At 45.8% G+C, this 21040-nt stretch overlaps 1 protein-coding gene across 1 annotated transcript; it reads right to left on the reverse strand.

Moving 5' to 3' along the window:
* Positions 1–5: 5 nt before the first annotated feature.
* LOC135073295 (intraflagellar transport protein 88 homolog) lies at positions 6–20039 on the reverse strand. Its single transcript, XM_063967410.1, has 20 exons — positions 19788–20039; positions 18799–18944; positions 15569–15695; positions 15295–15399; positions 15105–15218; positions 14926–15029; positions 14744–14853; positions 14538–14656; positions 14152–14303; positions 12796–13021; positions 10483–10653; positions 8455–8527; positions 7857–8028; positions 6187–6289; positions 5263–5376; positions 4021–4129; positions 3835–3942; positions 3090–3155; positions 1308–1386; positions 6–139 (listed from the first exon to the last, which is right to left on the reverse strand). The coding sequence occupies exons 1-20, from the start codon at positions 20001–20003 to the stop codon at positions 19–21; spliced, it is 2535 nt and encodes an 844-aa protein (XP_063823480.1). The 5' UTR covers positions 20004–20039; the 3' UTR covers positions 6–18.
* Positions 20040–21040: the final 1001 nt, after the last annotated feature.

A 21040-nucleotide genomic window follows, 5' to 3' on the forward strand; every position in this document is an offset into this window, starting at 1 on the left:
GTTATAAACATAATACATTTACTCTGGCGGTAAAGGTAAGTCGTCATCAAATTCGTCTAAGTTTTTCTTTCGCGGTTCCGAGCGATTTATAGAACGGTTTAGCATGGGCCCGCCGTCGTGAGTTGTTTCACCAGAATATCTGAAAATGGATACGTAAGTCTCGTGAATTTACATGTACGATATTTTGTAACCGTAACTTGGTTAGCTTGGCGCGGATCTGAAAGGAGTGAACGTTACACGCAGAAACCTGGCCTGACAAAGCATGTTTTGTGTACGTCTTGCTTGACGCGCCCTGAGATTGTAACAGATTGTTAAAATCATCATCATTAATTAAGTAAAATGGACCGTCATTGGTATGGAAAAGTTAATCGAGTTAAGATGTTTACTGCGTAATATGGGCGCCTACGGCACGCTACGTATGCATGAAACGCATTTGTTATAGTGAATGAAATCGAATAAATATTCAGTTAGTTGACCCCTTGATACCGCTGACGGCCCAGTCTGTCTTTTTATAATCGGGCGCGTATTGTCTGGCACGCAGTTTTTCGTGTTAATGAACTCATTTAAGAATGTCAAACAATTAGTTCTTTAATTTTGGTTGTAATATAAAAACAAGAACGTCAGTAAATGTTCCTAATTGTTAATTAAAATTATTTTTTGTTTGTTTACGTCCTGGTACGATACTTAAATAGGCACATTTGCCTATTTATACTGAATCTACCCGGAAGATGATATGTGATAATTTTTTACGCGTTTTCTAAGTTGTGTCATGGTCAAAAAGTGGCGTATTTAAAGCAGATTACATTCAAGGTTTCAAACGCATCATCACCTAGTACGTAGGTATAGTTAGGCCAAGATAGCAAAATAATGTAAACAAAGCAAATGACATTCACATGTGTCTTTCACTTTATCTCTAATGCAAAAATGCGTTGTATTTATATTAAGTAGCTAAGAGTACATTGTTAATTTATAAACAATAAATAAACACCCTGATATATTGGAAAATTATCAAAATTTCGATAATCTATTTATTTTAATTGAATGGCGACAGTACACTATGCGGGAAACTGGCCGAGACGTAATAGTGTGAACACCATCTCGGTTACTTTCTCCTTCCACAGCCGTGCGTTGCCCATACTTCGGTGTGCGATCTAGCGCTTCATCTTGGTCAATTTTCCGCATAGTGTAAGTATTTGCGCCAGAAGATTAATGACAGCGCTTTGTGTACATAAATCGTTATTCTTCAGAAATCTTGTCCAAGCTATAGGCATGTTACAAGCATTGTAGTGAATTGTAGTGTAACTTACGTGCGCGAGAGGGCGCTACCTCCGCTGGAAAGGTGGGCGGTAGAGGGCGGCTGCGCAGCGCTGCCGCCGCGAGATCCCGCTGGAAATATCATAACACACGATACATAAACATAAGCTGTTCCAAAGATAGCTATCGATTCAACCAGATGTATTTAAAAAAATCTCAGTGAAAGTTTTTCATAATATTGTAAGTAAAATAGAAGGGTCAAAAGTGGCACCAATGACCAAGTGGTTCGTGTAATATTACACTCGGCGCTGGCTAGCAAGTTCCTTTGCTTGCTTGAACTTTGCTTGTGTCTAGATACTCCTTGATAATAGGCTAGATGACGAAATTTCTATTATTTGTCCGTCAGACAGATAATCCCAACTATATATATATTAATATTATAAATGCGAAAGTAACTCTGTCTGTCTGTTACGCTTTCCCGCTTAAACCTCGCAACCGATTTTGATGAAATTTGGCATAGAGATAGTTTGAGTCCCGGGAAAGAACATAGGATAGTTTTTATCCCGGTTTTTGAAACAGGGACGCGCGCGATAAAGTTTTTCTGTGACAGACAAAATTCCACGCGGGCGAAGCCGCGGGCGGAAAGCTAGTTAGAAAATATTAGTCATATTTTTTATTTTCTTTCATAAGTAAATAATAACAGTGCTACATGGAGTTGAAATGGCGCGTTACGTCACGCTTGAGTAGTTTTTTTACTTAAAAGTGACGTCACGCGACATTTCAACTCAATATAATACTGTAATTATTCTATTATGAAAAAAAAATAATGTGTCCAAATTTTTTTTATTATCTGCCTGACGGACTAAATAGAATTTCGATTTCATTATCCAGTCATCATCCCTATTTGATGTTAAAAAAATTGAAAACTTTTGTAATAATAACCGTGTAAAAATACCAGTGTTCATCATACATGAAACTCATATGAATGGAATGTCACCGAGACTGAGAGTAGTTCCTTTAATTTTATCTTCATTAATTTTTTCTGTGACTGATAGCAGTTTCACACTAAAAACTAGGTTATTCAAATAGAACGGAAGTACACAAGTCTGATGAAATAACGACAACTCTTTCAATAACGATTAACACTATCAATTTTAAGCATATTTAATTAACATTAAATCTCATATGTTAATTATGCGTACCTACTTCCTAATTAAAATAAGCACAAACATACGTTTCACGTTCACCTAACGTGTGTAGTGCGGTTAATTATTATTTAGCTTGTATACGCAACGTTATCTCATAGTGATATGAAATACATGTTTCATCACATCTTTCATACACATTATTTCACTCTGAATGATCTACATTATTATTATTATGTGCTTATGTAATTTACCTTGATCACGAGATCATTATTAAGGACCATATTTTCACTGTTCCCACAATGAGACAATGGCGATTATAAATCAATAAATAAATACATATGAATATAAGTACTCTCAATGTCCATAACTCTGGATGACCAAGAATGCTCGTACTCAGCACACTACCATATTCTCGCATAACTGCACCTGACAGTTTTTTGCCGCAGACTGCGTCAGAAGGAACCCTCCTTTTTGTAATTCTGATCGCAAACTACGCTACTTTGCGGCTGTCGCATATGACGCAATATAATATTTGCGTTTCAGTTTTTTAGTAATGCAAAAAATATTATTTCTTATCTGATAGGTATAAGACAACTGTAAAATAGGTGTGACTTTCATTTACAATATCTTCGTAAACAAACTTAATCATGATGTACGAGTAGATTTTAATGAATCTGACGCACATACCTCTGATTTGATCTATTGGAGAGTGGCTGGCGCCTGATGATCCGCTGCCAGCTGACGTCATTGAAACTGTTCAAGAATTACAGGATCTATTAATAGCCCACTTTTGTAATCAACTAAAACTAGACCCTATATTTTGGTTAATATTCCGACCATTTTCAAAATATTGTGAAAATATTAAAGAAAATAAATGAGATAGTGAAGTAGTTTATTCATCCATCAATATTTTATAAATTTACTATGTGACAAACTTCGTACCGTCAATAAAAAGTTGTCTTATCAATCTATAAATAACCTAATGTTCATCAGGGATAATATAAGATACTGATGATGAAAGAACTTTTCAAATTGATAAACCGGCGCATCACGCGAGCTTGCATTTGGAGCAGGTGAAATGTATGCGGATAATTTTATCTTTTATTTCCATTCCTCTTCGGACGACATTTTACGTAATGAATTACTTGCTTGAAAACAGTCTTGACTCATATTATTGACCTAGTTTTTACTTTTGGAAAATACGCAATTGTACTTTGGAAATCACATCAACAACATTTAGATAAGATGATAAGATGATTGTTTATGAGTTTTAGGGAATCAGATAATTAATTTTAAAGTTGATTTAATGTGTTATGCGTTTGTTATAATTACGCATTTGCAATAGCAAGAAATAATTCGCTGGTGAAGTATTAGCCGTATATCATTTCGCCTTCGTTGAATATTATGCCATATGTCATGGTTTTATGTTTACCTCGCTCCTGCTGCTTGAGCCTCGCTTGAGCGCGTTGCAGCTCTTTGGTCCAAGTGTGTGTTTCAGAAAGCCCTTGATCACCGCACAGCTTCACAATTAGCTTAAGACCTGGAAGCGAACATTTTCATTATTACATTTGGATTTTCAGTTTCGTTTATTTGTTAATGAAATTTTCTCGATACTTACACTGGACATTATCTGGAAACTTAGCGTTCATCTTTTTGTATAAAGAGAGCGCTTCCTGATAGCGCCCGTTGGCTCGGAGACAACCGCCCATCAAAAGGCCCCAACGAGGCTAACAAATAAAAATACAGTTTCATTTTTTTACAATATTAGTAAAAGGTTGTTCGTAATTAAATAATTATCTAATGGTAATTCTAGGCTCCAACCAATGTCACAGTGCATGAGGTGATACGATCAGTGGGTAGTATCAAAAGTCGTTCATCGAGCATTAAGGTAAATAAAATCCTAGAGTAAGTAGGTAGGTTAGAAGGTAGGTAAACGGATTCTCGAGTGGAATCTACATCTTGGTGCGCCCTTTAGCTCGATGACGATCTATGAACTCAAGACGATATCTTAGCGAAAGATAAGTATAATTGGCAGTGACTGAAAGAAAAATCGGGAAATCATGCTCTTTGACGCTTCTTTGGTGACTTAATGCAGCAATGAACTGTAAAATTAAATAGTCTAAATCAGGGATGCACACACATACTGGGACCAGGGGCCACTTGGGCAGATTATAACAGAAGCGATTCGCAGAAAATAAAAACAACTGAAAAGAGCTTTAAGTTGTTATAATTTCGCCATTTTTATTAGGTCGCTGGCACATGTACAGGGCGGCGCATGGGACTCACAGACTGCGGTTTGTGCATCCTTGGTTTAAAATGAATGTGAAATATTGCAAGTATAGCCAGGCCTGTTCATCTCCGCGAGTTTACATCGAAAACAAAACACGCACGATGGCCCACCTACAGGATACTATTCGACAAGGCCTCACATACGAGCGAACATTGACTCACGCACGCGTATTCTTGTGTATGATGGAAGAAAATAAAGAAAATGGTGTACTAAATACTGTGCAGTATTTAACTGCCTAAATAATAATAAAAACACAGGATGTACTTTTTTAAGTTGCCTCAAGACACTGAGAGGTAAATAAGTAGTTAATATTATTCATGATAATTCATGTATTTCCTCCGCCATTTTCCGCAGTTTGGCACCTCACGTCACATCATTTTACCGAAGTCAGCCCTATAGCTTCGGCGCAGTGCCGATCACTGACGTTTGTCAACAAAATGGTGCTTGACTCTTGAGACAGGCTAAATTACACCATATTGTTAATGACATTGAGTATACATTTTCTTAAATACCTTCGCGAAGTAAAACTTCTGTACGTAGTACTTATTATTATTCTGTGGTATAGCATACATTATTGGGCTGCAGGCGCGCCGCGCGGCGGTAGTAATGCAGCGCGGCGTCGGGCGGCGCCTCGCGCGCCAGCCACTCCAGCGCGGTCGTGTCGCAAGGCCACACCGCCTCCACCTTTTGGATGTCGGTTTAGGATTTAGAAAACTCTTAGGCTGGGTTGCACTACCCTACTTTAACTTTGACCAAGGTCAAAAATCTGTCAAACTCCATACAAAAAACACCGGTTATCGTCATAGTTACGGTCATAGTTAGGTGGTGCAACTCAGCTTTACGCCCGTATTCACAAACGTTACTATGAGGTCTCACAGTGCGCGTGGACCCACAGGGTGACACACGTACCAATCACAGAGCTCTATTCAACGCTGTGCGTTCGATTTGCTGCATCACTTAAGCAAGCATCGTTTGTGAATACGGGTGTTAGACTTGCACGAATTTTGGAACCCGTTTAAAAGTAGATTAAAAGGAAAATGATGAGACTTTTGTAACGTGACAAAAATATTAGACATGAGTTCCAAATTTGTAGTTTTGTAAAACAACGCCCATCTTAGGTGTGGTAGTCCACATGAAAGTAGTTACACGAAAAATATAAATAAATATTTATTAGTAAAAAACCTTGTTCAAACGTATCCTAAAACCGAGAAACCTAAACTTCGAGACGCGCTTGTTACCGTCCGCTCCAATGAGGGCTATCGTTTTAGCGCTCACCAGTTAGCGCCACTGTAGAGTAAGGTCCTGTCACTTGCTAGTAGCGAGTAAGGTCCTGTCAATCGCCAGGGGTGCCAACTGTTAAGTATAAAAACGATAGCCCTCATTGGTACAATACAATAGTTTACAAAAATCTATTGGAGTTTTAATGATTATCATTGACATTCGATTTTCTAATAAGAATTAACTGGTATGTAAGCAAAATGAAGCAATAGTTACGTCTTGGTAGTGGTGCTTGGCAGCCTGTGCGTCACCCAGCTCTGCGTGCAGCGCGGCCTGCGCGCGCGCCACGCCCGCGTCCCAGCCGCCCACCATGCTGTACCTGACAACAGAATACAATACAACAGGGTTGCCAATTTGTCATACATCGAACGCTCAATAATATTATAAATGCAAAAGTAACTCTGTCTGTCACGCTTTCACGCTTGAACCGATTTTGATGAAATGGTATAATGCCAGATTTTGTATGGAAGGTGGCGTCTTTTTTTTGTTGCAATTTCTTACAAAACTTGCGCGCAAAAAGCAAATCTAGTATGAAAATCATCAAATTTCTAATGTTCATAACTCAGTTCAGTTTAGAGGTATACATGCCATATTAAGTTTGGTTTATTACACTATTTTGTAATCAAAAAAGAAAAGGCGCGTCGATGGCCGCGCGAAAAAAAAAAGACGCCAATTTCCGGCATTGTCTTTTGGCAGAGATAGTTTGAGTCCCAGGAAAGGACATAAGATAGTTTTTATTCCGGTTTTAGAAACAGGGACGCGCGGTAAAGTTTTTCTGTGACAGACAAAATACAACGCGGGCGGAAAGCTAGTTTTAACATAAGGCGAACATAATGCCATAAGGCATTTTCATCCAGTTTACTTTCAAGGTTTACATTTCTCATATTTCAATCTCGTTACGTCCACTGGCCATGTTAGAACGATTACGTTAGATTCGATTTTTATCAAACATAGCTAAGAAAACTTTCACCGAGAGTCAACTTTTGTAGAAATACAAATGGTTCAATCATTCAGGAGCTATGATGCTCTTTTTGCGTTAGGGGTTAATAAGTAAGATAAGATTTCATAGCGCCACAGCACAGATAAGCCTTCATAGTATACACATGCGATTCATCACGTTGTGCCATTTTATCGATCCGGTCCGCAGTTCAAGATCAGGGTCAGAGACTTCCAATATCGTATCTAGTATGGGAAAATACATGTGATGCCTATAATTTACTGTTTATTATTAACTTAGGAAGGCAGTGAACTATTCCATGAATAGTGATTTGCCACTATTAGTCAACAAATAAAGTTGTGTTTTAATATTATGTTATATCTGAGTTACGTAATACGTTAGCAAATATTAATCAAAATAGAATCGTGCGAGTTATTTTTGAAAAAAAGAATGTTCTCAACTAACCAAAAAAATATCATCAACTCGAAAGCGTAAGAGACAATAGTCTTTTTTACAAAATGTGACGTATTTGGATATTGCCTGCCTCACGAAATCAATATTTTAAATAAAAGAAGCTCTCGCACTAAGTAATACCATAATACCTACAGCATAAACTGAATCGCACACGCTCCGTACAGGCTAATTTTTTATTTGAATTAAAAAAAAATACTTAATCTATTGTACTAGTAAGATAGAATCATTTTACTGCGGGAAAACAACCACTAAAATTTCAAGGTGTATATGTACGAAACTTACCAGTGGTCAGCAGCAGAAGGGTCGTCGGAGCGGTCCCGCGCCACTCGCGCTAGCCCGGCTGCGGCCAGTGCACGAAGCGTGGCGCCCGCACCCGCAGCGCTGCTTTGAGAATTGAGGGCTCGCCGCTTTTTTTCTAATGAGTTTGTTGAAAAATAGCTCCTATTGACAACTACATAAAACAAGTTTTACTTACCAGTGGTCAGCAGCGGAGGAATCGTCGGAGCGGTCTCGCGCCACCCGCGCTAGCCCGGCTGCGGCCAGTGCACGAAGCGTGGCGCCCGCACCCGCAGCGCTGCGGATCCGCGACCAGCGCGCTTCGGCCGCTTCGAGAGCTGTCGGCTCGCCGCTTTTCTCTAATGCTAGAGCTGGTGGAAGATAAAATATGTGTTAAGTCTCATATAATTACTATAATTTGTATATTTTAAAGACTGTAAACCCTTGAAAAGGAGGCTGACATGGCGGCTTCTTGCGCTGCTTCTTCTCAGCACTGGCCCATTTATTGTCCCGAAGCAGTGGTATGGTTAATACTGGGACGTGTGAAAGTGCTTTTTGCTTTTAAAAAGCACTATTTGCAAGAATAAATGAATTTTATGAGTTTTTATGAGTTTCAAATATGTTGGAGATACTGTACAGGTTTACGAGTACGGGCTATAGTCACAACTGATGTACAGCACACAAACCAAGGTCGTACATAACGACCACATATTTCTCATCCACATGGTAAATAGGCAGCAAGCTGTCACGTTGTGCCTTCTTTCATTGCCCGGGCTGAAATTACATATTTCACTTACCCAGGTCGTGCATAGCGACCAGGTCAGCTGGGTCCAGATGACTAGCGGCTGCTAGCTGGCGCGCGGCTTCGGGCTAGGCGTCTCGCTCACGCGCCGCTTCAAGAATCGAATACTGGCTACAGTCACAACTAGTGCACGACCTGGATATTTATAACGACCTCATCTTACTCATCCACATGGTTAATAGGCAGCAAGCTGTCACGTTGTGCCTTCTTTCATTGCCCGGGCTGAAATTACATATTTCACTTACCCAGGTCGTGCATAGCGACCAGGTCAGCTGGGTCCAGATGACTAGCGGCGGCCAGTTGCCGCGCGGCTTCGGCCCAGGCTTACCGCTCGCGCGCCGCTTCAAGAATCAAATACTGGTACAGTCACAACTAGTGCACAGCACACATATCCAGGTCGTAAATAACGACCACATATTTCTCATCCACATGGTAAATAGGCAGCAAGCTGTCACGTTGTGCCTTCTTCCATTGCCCGGGCTGAAATTACATATTTCACTTACCCAGGTCGTGCATAGCGACCAAATCAGCCGGGTCCAGATGACCAGCGGCTGCCAGCTACCGCGCGGCTTCGGGCCAGGCGTCTCGCTCACGCACCGCTTCCAGAGCCGCCGAAACGCACGCCGCACATGAATACTGGCTACATCATAACTGGTGCACATCACACATACCCAGGTCGTGCTTATCAACCACGTGTTCTTGATCCACATGGTAAGTAGGCAGCAAGCTGTCACGCTGTACCCTCTTTCATCCCGCAACATACTATCGGCAACAGTGTTAACTGCCCATTGTCGGTCATGTCGTCTCGTTCTATCGCAAAGAATCACCATTAATTGATGAGAGCGAGAGCAAAAACGGAAATGGATAGTTAACATTGTGGCCGTGTGTACGTGCCCGGGTTGAAATCACTCAATTCACTTACCCAGGTCGTGCATAGCGACCAGGTCAGCCGGGTCCAGATGACTAGCGGCTGCTAACTGCCGCGCGGCTTCGGGCCAGGCGTCCTGTTCACGCGCCGCTTCAAGAATCGAATACTGGCTACAGTCACAACTAGTGCACAGCGCACATATCCAGGTCGTAAATAACGACCTCACCTTACTCATCAACATGGTAAATAGGCAGCAAGCTGTCACGTTGTGCCTTCTTTCATTGCCCGGGCTGAAATTAAACATTTCACTTATCCAGGTCATGTATAGCGACCAAGTCAGCCGGGTCCAGATGACCAGCGGCGGCCAGTTGCCGCGCGGTTCAGGCCAGGTGTCCCGCTCGCACACCGCTTCCAGCGCCGCTGAAACGCGCGCCGCACATGAATACTGGCTACATCAGAACTGGTGCACATCACACATACCCAGGTCGTGCTTATCAACCACGTGTTCCTGATCCACATAGTAAGTAGGCGCAAGCTGTCACGCTGCACCCTCTTTCATCCCGCAACGTACGTGCCCGGGTTGAAATCACTCAATTCACTTACCCAGGTCGTGCATAGCGACCAAATCAGCCGGGTCCAGATGACTAGCGGCTGCTAGCTGGCGCGCGGCTTCGGGCCAGGCTTACCGCTCGCGCGCAGCTTCCAGAATCGAATACTGGCTACGGTCACAACTAGTGCACAGCACATATCCAGGTCATAAATAACGACCACATCTTACTCATCCACATGGTAAATAGGCAGCAAGCTGTCACGTTGTGCCTCCTTTCATTGCCCGGGCTGAAATTACATATTTCACTTACCCAGGTCGTGCATAGCGACCAAATCAGCCGGGTCCAAATGACCAGCGGCTGCCAGCTACCGCGCGGCTTCGGGACAAGCGTCCCGCTCACGCGCCGCTTCCAGAGCCGCCGAAACGCGCGCTGCGCATGAATACTGGCTACATCACACATACCCAGGTCGTGCTTATCAACCACGTGTTCCTGATCCACATGGAAAGTAGGCAGCAAGCTGTTACGCTGCACCCTCTTTCATCCCGCAACGTACGTGCCCGGGTTGAAATCACTCAATTCACTTACCCAGGTCGTGCATAGCGACTAAATCAGCCGGGTCCAGATGACTAGCGGCGGCCAGTTGCCGCGCGGCTTCGGGCCAGGCGTCTCGCTCGCGCGCCGCTCCTAGCGCTGCAGAAACGCGCGCAGCGCATGAATACGGGTCGTCGCGCGCCGCCGCCTCGCTTAGCTGGCGCGCTTCCGACCAGTTGCCGAGCTAGGAAAAACGTTTAATGAAGCCACGCATATAAAAAGACGTTTAGCTTGGTCGGGAATGTTAAATGTTGCGTAAATGAGTCACGTCCGTACGTCCAACTCTCGCCACAGCTTTCAGCCGTTGTAGCGCTTTATGCCTGGCGGCGGCGGGGTGGGCTCGCACGGTCCTCAGCAAAGTGTCATTACTAGTGAGTCATTACTAGTGAGTCATTACTAGTGAGTCATGTCCCAACTAATCGGAGTCGAACTTTTTAATATAGGGGTAGATAGCTAAGTATGTACCGCATACGCGACAAAGGCAGCGTCCGCATTCGCCTCGGCTCTTAGCACGCGGTCATTAGGATGCGCTCTCGCTACAGCTTTCAGCCGCTGCAGCGCTTTAAGCCCAGCTGCTGCGGGACGGGCTCGCGCAGACCGCAGCGCCGAATGGAAACTACAGTATTTGCGTAACTATCGAGTGTGTGTCAAGACCTTCCTGTGAGTGAGCGGTTCTGGTGAGTCATATCCCAGCTAATCGGAGTCGAACTTTTTAATATAGGGGTAGATAGCTACGTACCGCATACGCGACAAAGGCAGCGTCCGCATTCGCCTCGGCTCTTAGCACGCGGTCATTACGATGCGCTCTCGCCACAGCTTTAAGCCGCTGCAGCGCTTTAAGCCCGGCTGCGGCGGGGCGGACTCTTGCAGGTCGCAGCGACGAATGAGGACTTACAGTATTTGCGTCACTATCAAGTAGCATGTCCCGATTAATCAGAGTCAGGCTATTCAATATATGAGTACATAACTAAATACGAACCGCATACGCCACAAAGGCAGCGTCCGCATTCGCCTCGGCCCTTAGCACGCGGTCATTAGGATGCGCTCTCGCCACAGCTTTAAGCCGCTGCAGCGCTTTAAGCCCGGCTGCGGCGGGAGGGGCTCGCGCAGACCGCAGCGCCAAATGGAAACTACAGTATTTACGTAACTATCGACTGTGTGTCAAAACCTTCCTGTGAGTGAGCGGTTCTGGTGAGTCATATCCCAGCTAATCGGAGTCGAACTTTTTAATATAGGGGAAGCGTGTAGCGTAACTTTTTAAGATAGCTACGTACCGCATACGCGACAAAGGCAGCGTCCGCGTTCGCCTCGGCTCTTAGCACGCGGTCATTAGGATGCACTCTCGCCACGGCTTTAAGCCGCTGCAGCGCTTTAAGCCCAGCTGCCGCGGGACGGGCTCGCGCAGACCGCAGCGCCGAATGGAAACTACAGTATTTGCGTAACTATCGAGTGTGTGTCAAGACCTTCCTGTGAGTGAGCGGTTCTGGTGAGTCATATCCCAGCTAATCGGAGTCGAACTTTTTAATATAGGGGTAGATTAGCTACGTACCGCATACGCGACAAAGGCAGCGTCCGCATTCGCCTCGGCCCTTAGCACGCGGTCATTAGGATGCGCTCTCGCTACAGCTTTAAGCCGCTGCGGCGCTTTAAAGCCGGCGGTGACGGGGCGACTCTAGCAGGTCGCAGCGACGAATGAGGACTTACAGTATTTGCGTCACTATCAAGTATCATGTCATGTCCCGATTAATCGGATTCGGGCTATTCAATTGTATATGGGTACGTAACTAAATACGAACCGCATACGCCACAAAGGCAGCGTCCGCATTCGCCTCGGCCCTTAGCACGCGGTCATTAGGATGCGCCCGCGCTACAGCTTTAAGCCGCTGCAGCGCTTTAAGCCCGGCCGCGGCGGGACGGGCCCGCGCGGGTCGCAGCGCCAAATGGAAACTACAGTATTTACGTAACTATCGAGTGTGTGTCAAAACCTTCCTGTGAGTGAGCGGTTCTGGTGAGTCATATCCCAGCTAATCGGAGTCGAACTTTTTAATATAGGGGTAGATTAGCTACGTACCGCATACGCGACAAAGGCAGCGTCCGCATTCGCCTCGGCCCTTAGCACGCGGTCATTAGGGTGCGCCCGCGCTACAGCTTTAAGCCGCTGCAGCGCTTTAAGCCCGGCTGCGGCGGGGCGACTCTTGCAGGTCGCAGCGACGAATGAGGACTTACAGTATTTGCGTCACTATCAAGTATCATGTCATATCCCGATTAATCGGAGTCGGGCTATTCAATTGTATATGGGTAATTGGGTACGTAACTAAATACGAACCGCATACGCCACAAAGGCAGCGTCCGCGTTCGCTTCAGCTCTTAGCACGCGGTCATTAGGATGCGCTCTCGCCACGGCTTTCAGCCGCTGCAGCGCTTTAAGCCCGGCGGCGGCGGGACGGGCCCGCGCGGGCCGCAGCGCCGCCAGCGCGCCGCCCAGCTCGAGGCGCGCGCCCGCGCCGCCGCCGCTGTAGCCGCGCAGCGCCTCTACACACCATGACATGCCGCTGCAAAGAAATGAGTTTAATATTATCGACATTGATGCAATCTTATTGTAACATTATACCGAGTAAGACAACAGTTATTTGTCATTTCAAACTCGCGCGGGTGCTCGTCATACAAATTTTCTAAAAAAAAAACGCGCGTTTTAGCGAAGGCAAAATTTTATTTAAAGTAGGAAATACATACTATTATCTCTAAAACTTAGCGGCGAGACCAGCGCGACAGCCTGTCGCCTCGGAGCAGGTTTCTTAACACACACTGTGTAATAAAAGTTCTTGAATGAAAGGCAGGAAAGTTCTTGAGTGGCGACCACGAGCCGGAAGACGTAGCGTGGGCAGGCCTCCCACTAGATGGACCGACGATCTGGTGAAGGACGCGGGAGGTGCCTGGATGCGAGCGACGCAGGATCGGTCTTCGTGGAAATCCTTGGGGGAGGCCTTTGTCCAGCAGTGGACGTCTTTCGGCTGAAACGAACGAACGAACGAACTGTATAATAAGTCACGTGACTCACCCCGAGTCGTCGTCGCGGGAGGCGAGGCGCACGAGCGCGGCCGCCGCCAGGGCTAAGCAGCGCTCGGCGTCGGCGGCGGCGCGGCGCGACCAGCGCGACAGCCTATCCCCTCGGAGCACGTCTCTTAACTCACACTGTATACGTCACGTGACTCACCCCGAGTCGTCGTCGCGGGAAACGGGGCGCACGAGCGCGGCGGCCGCCAGGGCTAAACAGCGTTCTGTGTCGGCGGCGGCGCGGCGAGACCAGCGCGACAATCTGTCGCCGCGGAGCACGTGTCTTAACACACACTGTATACGTCACGTGACTCACCCCGAGTCGTCGTCGCGGGAGGCGGGGCGCACGAGCGCGGCGGCGGCCAGCGCCAGGCAGCGCTCGGCGTTGGCGCGCCTCGACCAGCGAGACAGCCTGTCGCGGTCGCCGCGAAGTACGTCTCTGAGCACACACTGTATACGTCACGTGACTCACCCCGAGTCGTCGTCGCGGGAGGCGGGGCGCACGAGCGCGGCGGCCGCCAGGGCTAAGCAGCGCTCGGCGTTGGCGCGCCTCGACCAGCGAGACAGCCTGTCGCGGTCGACGCGAAGTACGTCTCTGAGCACACACTGTATACGTCACGTGACTCACCCCGAGTCGTCGTCGCGGGAGGCGGGGCGCACGAGCGCGGCGGCGGCCAGCGCCAGGCAGCGCTCGGCGTCGGCGGCGGCGCGGCGCGACCAGCGCGACAGCCTGTCGCCGCGGAGCACGTCTCTGAGCACACACTCGTACGCGTCATTTTCCTGAAGAGCAAAAGACAAAAGAACTTCGAATATTTTTTATAACGCTTGCTCTAATCTAAACTTATTTACTTTTTTAACAAAAAGGTTGGCATTGGATATAAAAAAAAAAGTTTGAACCTCATGCTATGAATTTAGCAGGATAAAACCTACATATTATGCACATTATACATATTGCCATACTACTTATTGTAATCCTTCCTGCATAGCACAGAAATTTTCATTTAATTTACTTACGTCGTCTATGGAGATATCCTGGTGACAGGAAGGTGGCTCCACATCTAGCATAGCGTGGAATGCGGCTTTTCCTCCTTCGGCATCGTTTAGTGCCACTGAGCATAGCACGAGATGCAGCCCTGGAAATATTATAATAGCACCATTTATTCATTTATTTTATGCATTGTTAAATTACATTTTTTATGTGTTTTATTAAATCAAATCACCTGTTTGAAAGTCGCCTTGTTCATGCATTATGTGTTGAAAATTTGTCACAGCATCACGAAATTTGCCCATCCTTACAAGCAGAAGGCCAATATTGTGCATCACCTTCATTCTACAAAAATAGTTACCTATTTATTTTAAGTTCACATAAACTTATAATGAACTTTGAATAATCAAAGTCTACCTTAGATCCTTTTCAGCAGTTGGTGTTTGATCCAACGCCATTCTGTAAAGTTTTAACGCTTTTGGGTGCTCACCCATTTTGAAGTAAATATTTCCCATATTTACCTGGAAATAATAGCATTTGCTTCATTAGTATATTATTATGTGTTTTACAATCAATCAAAAGAGAGCGGCAGTTACCTTGAGACGGTTCGCGTGAGGAAACAGTTTGTTTCTGGTGAGCAGTTGGTATGTGTTCAGGGCCTCCGTGTACATTTCGTTTAGAGCATATTGCCCAGCTAGATTACACAGAACCTACGAATCACATATAAATTATACAATACACTTACAGCCAATATGATGACCAAAATCTTTAGTTATCGGAACTTACTGCAAATGTAAGATCCAAATTGTGTGTATCCCCAAGATTGGCCTGTTCCTGCATACGAATCAGTTGCCTTTCCAGAGCAGAGGCTTCTTGAGCTTTTGCCAAAGCCTGAAAACATCGAATGGAATGCTCTTAGTATTATCATCTATCAAACAATAAAGAGCGCGCGAGAATTAATTTTCTCAGTCTTTTGTGGCATCTGAGAAAATCTTTTTATTTATGGTGTACGTTACGTTCGTGGTTTCAACCTAATAAACTTTCAATGGTATCTTTTTACCTGTCCTAAATCATAGTCTCTCTTGATATTGGAGTCGTCATCCGTATCGGGCTGAGCGCTGAGCATACACGACTCTTCCACTAGCGTCATAATCCGAGCCTCCATTTGTTTTACCTTATCTTCGATGCTGAAAAAGAACGTCAAAACTTCGACAATAATTACATAAACACTGCCCGAAATTCATATTTAGATAGAACCACAAATAACAAGGTATTTTTTGTGCTTCTACTTCCTACTAATTTGATTAAAATTTCCTTTCTAATTAACTACTGACTGCTTTATTTCAGAAATCGTTCCTGTAATTTAACTCTAGTTATGCGATGGAAGGGGCATGCATTTTGTTTCCCCCAATTCGTTCTGCGGGACAGCCTAGCCCAAGTAAAAACATCTACTGGAAGGCTTAATGTCAATTTTTCTCTCACTCATGCACGTATAATAACGGAAACTCATTATAAGAAAGCTCAAGGTCACCCAAAAGGCAATCGATGGGGCGAACTACTTGTAATTCCACCTCTAATAATAAAATCATTAGATCCGTGTCCCAAAGTAACCGATATAGTCCGTAGAATGATCGCTAAACTTATGTGACAGGGGCATAGCTCATAGAATTGATGGCCGTTGGGACAGAAACACTCGAGTGGCAACTACGAACCGGTAAAAGTGTCAGGAGGGCTACCTCGGTACACCGACGATATGGTGAAGGTCGCGGGCAGCACAGGGCCGGTCATTGGGAAAATCCGCGGAGGAGGCCTTTGGCCAGCAGTAAACGGCATTAGATTGAAACGAAAAGAAATTATTTACGCTCGTATTTACAAACGTTACTATGAGTTCTCACAGTGCGCGTGGACGCACAGGGTGACACACGAACCAATCACAGAGCTCTATTCAACGCTGTACGTTCGATTTGCTGTTTCACTTAAGCAAGCATCGTTTGTGAATACGGGTGTAAGTATACCGACGACCTGACAAAGGTCGCGGGCAGCGCAGAACCGATCATTTGGAAAATCCGTTTAGCAGGCCTTTGTCCAGCAGTAAACCGCATTAGATTGAAAGAAAACAATCTTTAGTTGACAACCGACCTGTCCTCCTTAGCGTCGTCGCGGGTAGGTGTCTTGGGCGCTTGGCTGGTGTAGCCGGCGGCGCGCACGGCCGTCACGGGCTGTGCCGCCCAGGCCTACCACTCGGTGGTAGACCGACGACAAGAAGGTCGCGGGCAGCAAAGGAAAATCCGTTTAGGAGGCCTTTGTCCAGCAGTAAACGGCATTAGATTGGAAGAGAACAAACTATTTAGTTGACAACCGACCTGTCCTCCTTAGCGTCGTCGCGGGTGGGCGTCTTGGGCGCTTGGCTGGTGTAGCCGGCGGCGCGCACGGCCGTCACGGGCCGCGCCGCCCAGGCCTACCACTCGGTGGTAGACCGACGATAAGGTGAAGGAGACCTTTGTCCAGTAGTAATCATCATCAACAGCCCTTTACAGTCCACTGCTGGACTATGAGCCTCCTCCACTATAGTGGAGGGTTTTGCCATAATCCCCACGCTTGGAGATCGCAGTTTAAAAGATTGATGTTTTTCAGAGAGCACTGCTGCCCGTTCTCTGTTTGATGTGTAGTCCCTAAGTCGCCTTTTACGACACCCGTGGGAAGAGTAGGGGTTGGTGACAAATGTATTCTACTCTGCCGTCACCACACGGCAAGTAGTAAAGTCCAGTAGTAAACGGCATTAGATTGAAAGAGAACAAACTATTTAGTTGACAACCGACCTGTCCTCCTTAGCGTCGTCGCGGGTAGGCGTCTTGGGCGCTTGGCTGGTGTAGCCGGCGGCACGCACGGCCGTCACGGGCCGCGCCGCCCAGGCCTATCACTCAGTGCACAAGTCGCGGGTAGCAAAGGAAAATCCGTTTAGGAGGCCTTTGTCCAGCAGTAAACCGCATTAGATTGAAACGTAAACAAACTAATTTGTTGACAACTGACCTGTCCTCCTTAGCGTCGTCGCGGGTAGGCGTCTTGGGCGCTTGGCTGGTGTAGCCGGCGGCACGCACGGCCGTCACGGGCCGCGCCGCCCAGGCCTATCACTCAGTGCACAAGTCGCGGGCAGCAAAGGAAAATCCGTTTAGGAGGCCTTTGTCCAGCAGTAAACCGCATTAGATTGAAAGAAAACAATGTTTAGTTCACAACCGACCTGTCCTCCTTAGCGTCGTCGCGGGTAAGCGTCTTGGGCGCCTGGCTGGTGTAGCCGGCGGCACGCACGGCCGTCACGGGCCGCGCCGCCCAGGCCTACCACTCGGTGGTAGACCGACGACAAGAAGGTCGCGGGCAGCAAAGGAAAATGCGTTTAGGCCTTTGTCCAGCAGTAAACCGCATTAGATTGAAAGAGTACAAAAGATTGAAAGAGTACAAACTATGTAGTTTACAACCGACCTGTCCTCCTTAGCGTCGTCGCGGGTGGGCGTCTTGGGCGCCTGGCTGGTGTAGCCGGCGGCACGCACGGCCGTCACGGGCCGCGCCGCCCAGGCCTATCACTCAGTGGTAGACCGACGATAAGGGGAAGATCGCGGGCAGCAAAGGAAAATCCGTTTAGGAGGCCTTTATCCAGCAGTAAACGGCATTAGATTGAAAGAGAACAAACTATGTAGTTCACAACCGACCTGTCCTCCTTAGCGTCGTCGCGGGTAGGCGTCTTGGGCGCTTGGCTGGTGTAGCCGGCGGCGCGCACGGCCGTCACGGGCCGCGCCGCCTAGGCCTACCACTCGGTGGTAGACCGACGATAAGGTGAAGATCGCGGGCAGCACAGGAAAATCCGTTTAGGAGACCTTTGTCCAGTAGTAATCATCATCAACAGCCCTTTACAGTCCACTGTTGGACTATGAGCCTCCTCCACTATAGTGGAGGGTTTTGCCATAATCCCCACGCTTGGCAGGCGGGTTGGAGATCGCAGTTTAAAAGATTGATGTTTTTCAGTGAGCGCTGCTGCCCGTTCTCTGTTTGATGTGTAGTCCCTAAGTCGCCTCTTACGACACCCGTGGGAAGAGTAGGGGTTCGTGACAAATGTATTCTACTCTGCCGTCACCACTCGGCAAGTAAGGCAAGCATTAGATTAGAAAGAAAACAATCTTTAGTTGACAACAGACCTGTCATCCTTAGCGTCGTCGCGGGTAGGTGTTTAGGAGGCCTTTGTCCAGCAGTAAACCGCATTAGATTGAAAGAAAACAAATTATTAAGTTCACACCCGACCTGTCCTCCTTAGCGTCGTCGCGGGTAGGCGTCTTGGGCGCTTGGCTGGTGTAGCCGGCGGCTCGCACGGCCGTCACGGGCCGCGCCGCCGCCGTGCCCGCGCGAGAGCTGCCTCCGCGCACGCTTACTGTGCCTAGACGAAACATCTGGAACGATAAATAAATAAATAAATAAATAAAAAATACGTTTATTGCTTTTTACAAGGAGTAAACTAGGGATGTTATGGATATTTAGTTTCAGTTATGGATACGGTTACGGATATAGGATAATTATTATACCGGTTTCGGTTACGGATATGTTTTTATTTCGGATATCCGAAAGTTTCGGTTACGGTTACGGATATCTGTGCTTTAGAATGCAATTTGCAATAGTTGTCCAACACGGTTCATTCATGGCCGCACACTTTACATCGAATAAAAAGTAAAAAAATAAAAATTGATACTAGATGGCATTATAAAGGTAAATCAGGCTGTTTATGCCTTTACATATAATGCTATACAAAAACAATTTAAACTGCCTACATCCGAAACTTTTGAATCGGTTACGGTTAGGCCCTTTTCACACGTCCCGGTTGCCGGCTAATCCGGCGCCGGGTACCCGGTCGTGAATGTATGGGCATGCCGGATTAATTACGCCGGAACATGTGAAAGCTACGTACCATGCCCATACACTTCACCACCGGGTACCCGGCGCCGGATAGCCGGCAACCAGAACGTGTGAAAAGGCACTTACGGTTTCGGATTTTTTTTTATTTCGGAATATCCGAAAGTTTCGGTTACGGTTACGGCGACGGGCGCTTGCAGTGAGTGTGCGAGCGCGACAGCAACATAATTACGCGCGAGCGATAAGGATGGGTAGCTTGGGGCCATTGGACAAAATTCTACGTGCTCACGGACCAGGCTTTAGTATAGAAAACGAAACAATAATGATTACAATAATTATGTTGCATTCATGCATCACAGTACATAAGGCATATAAGTGTAACTCACCCCAGTGCCCATGCGACTGGGCACCTTCCTGCCGATGCCAGCCGTCCGCAGCGTCTCCTGGAAGGCCTGGTCCTCACGTAGGTTGCGGGTGTCCAGTGCAGGCGCCACATCATTGAACCCGCTGTACAGCTCATCATCTTCGTCCACTATCATCGCAGTCCGCGGTTTCGCATCCGTGCCGAGCCGTGAAGCACTGTAGTACCGAGAACTCAACATTTTTAACGCGATAAAATAACAAGTTATCAAGCAATCGCTGTGCACAAAGTCAAGCACTCATTGTTGTGACGCCGTAACCATGGCAACGATCTGTGACAGAGACAGACCAGCAAACTTTCTTGTCTTTGTTATGTTCCTCGTCACGGTAATACTATCCATACAGTATTCCAACTCGGCCATATTTTTGAAATAAATGTCAACAGCAGCGCGGTACGTCACCGAATGACAACATGCGATAGGGCTGCCCAAGTGCCCACCTGCAGATCCTATTTTCATTACATCTGCCTACTTAGATTTTTTATCTAGTTTTGTGATTGTAATTTTTATTTTATTTTGACAAACAAAATAACTTACTGAATGAAATAGGATAAAATGCATGTTGTTTTGTGATTAGCAGATTTAATAAAAAATTATATTTGTTTTAAGATTTAGTAATAAATCTTATAAATTTGCGACCGTAAAATGTATACGCCTCGACTGAGGCGTACAAAATTCTTGATTATTATACAGGGTGTTAGGTAAATGGGTTAAGCCGACACTAGTCCATGTTAACATGTGCATGTAACTGGTATACTTAGTGAAGTCAGAAAATTGATATCATCATTTTAATAATTTTAATTTTCATACAAATCTGATTTTATAAATTTTATTTTGTAAGTATGAAAATTAAAAAAATTAAAATGATATCACTGACTTCACCATACAATTTATATGCATAATAATGTTAACATAGGCTAGTGTCAGCTTATAAACCTATTTACTTAACACCCTGTATAAATAGGTAGTTGTAATTATTTTTATAAAAAAAAGAGTGCTTACTGTTTCAAAAATAACACATCGTCCGTTTATTACCGTGGCACATTCGCGACACCCCCGACTTTTGCATGTCGAGCGCATACCGAGATTTGAATTTCGAAGGAAAGCTCGCGTTTCGTCCGTTTATATGAAGTTACAATACTGTATGATAGTATTACCGTGTCCTCGTTTAGAAACGATTCGTTTTGCCGAAAAAAATGTCCATAGATAAAATGATTTGC

Source organism: Ostrinia nubilalis, chromosome 7 (genome assembly GCF_963855985.1).
Source record: "Ostrinia nubilalis chromosome 7, ilOstNubi1.1, whole genome shotgun sequence".
In the NCBI taxonomy this organism is placed as follows: domain Eukaryota; kingdom Metazoa; phylum Arthropoda; class Insecta; order Lepidoptera; family Crambidae; genus Ostrinia; species Ostrinia nubilalis.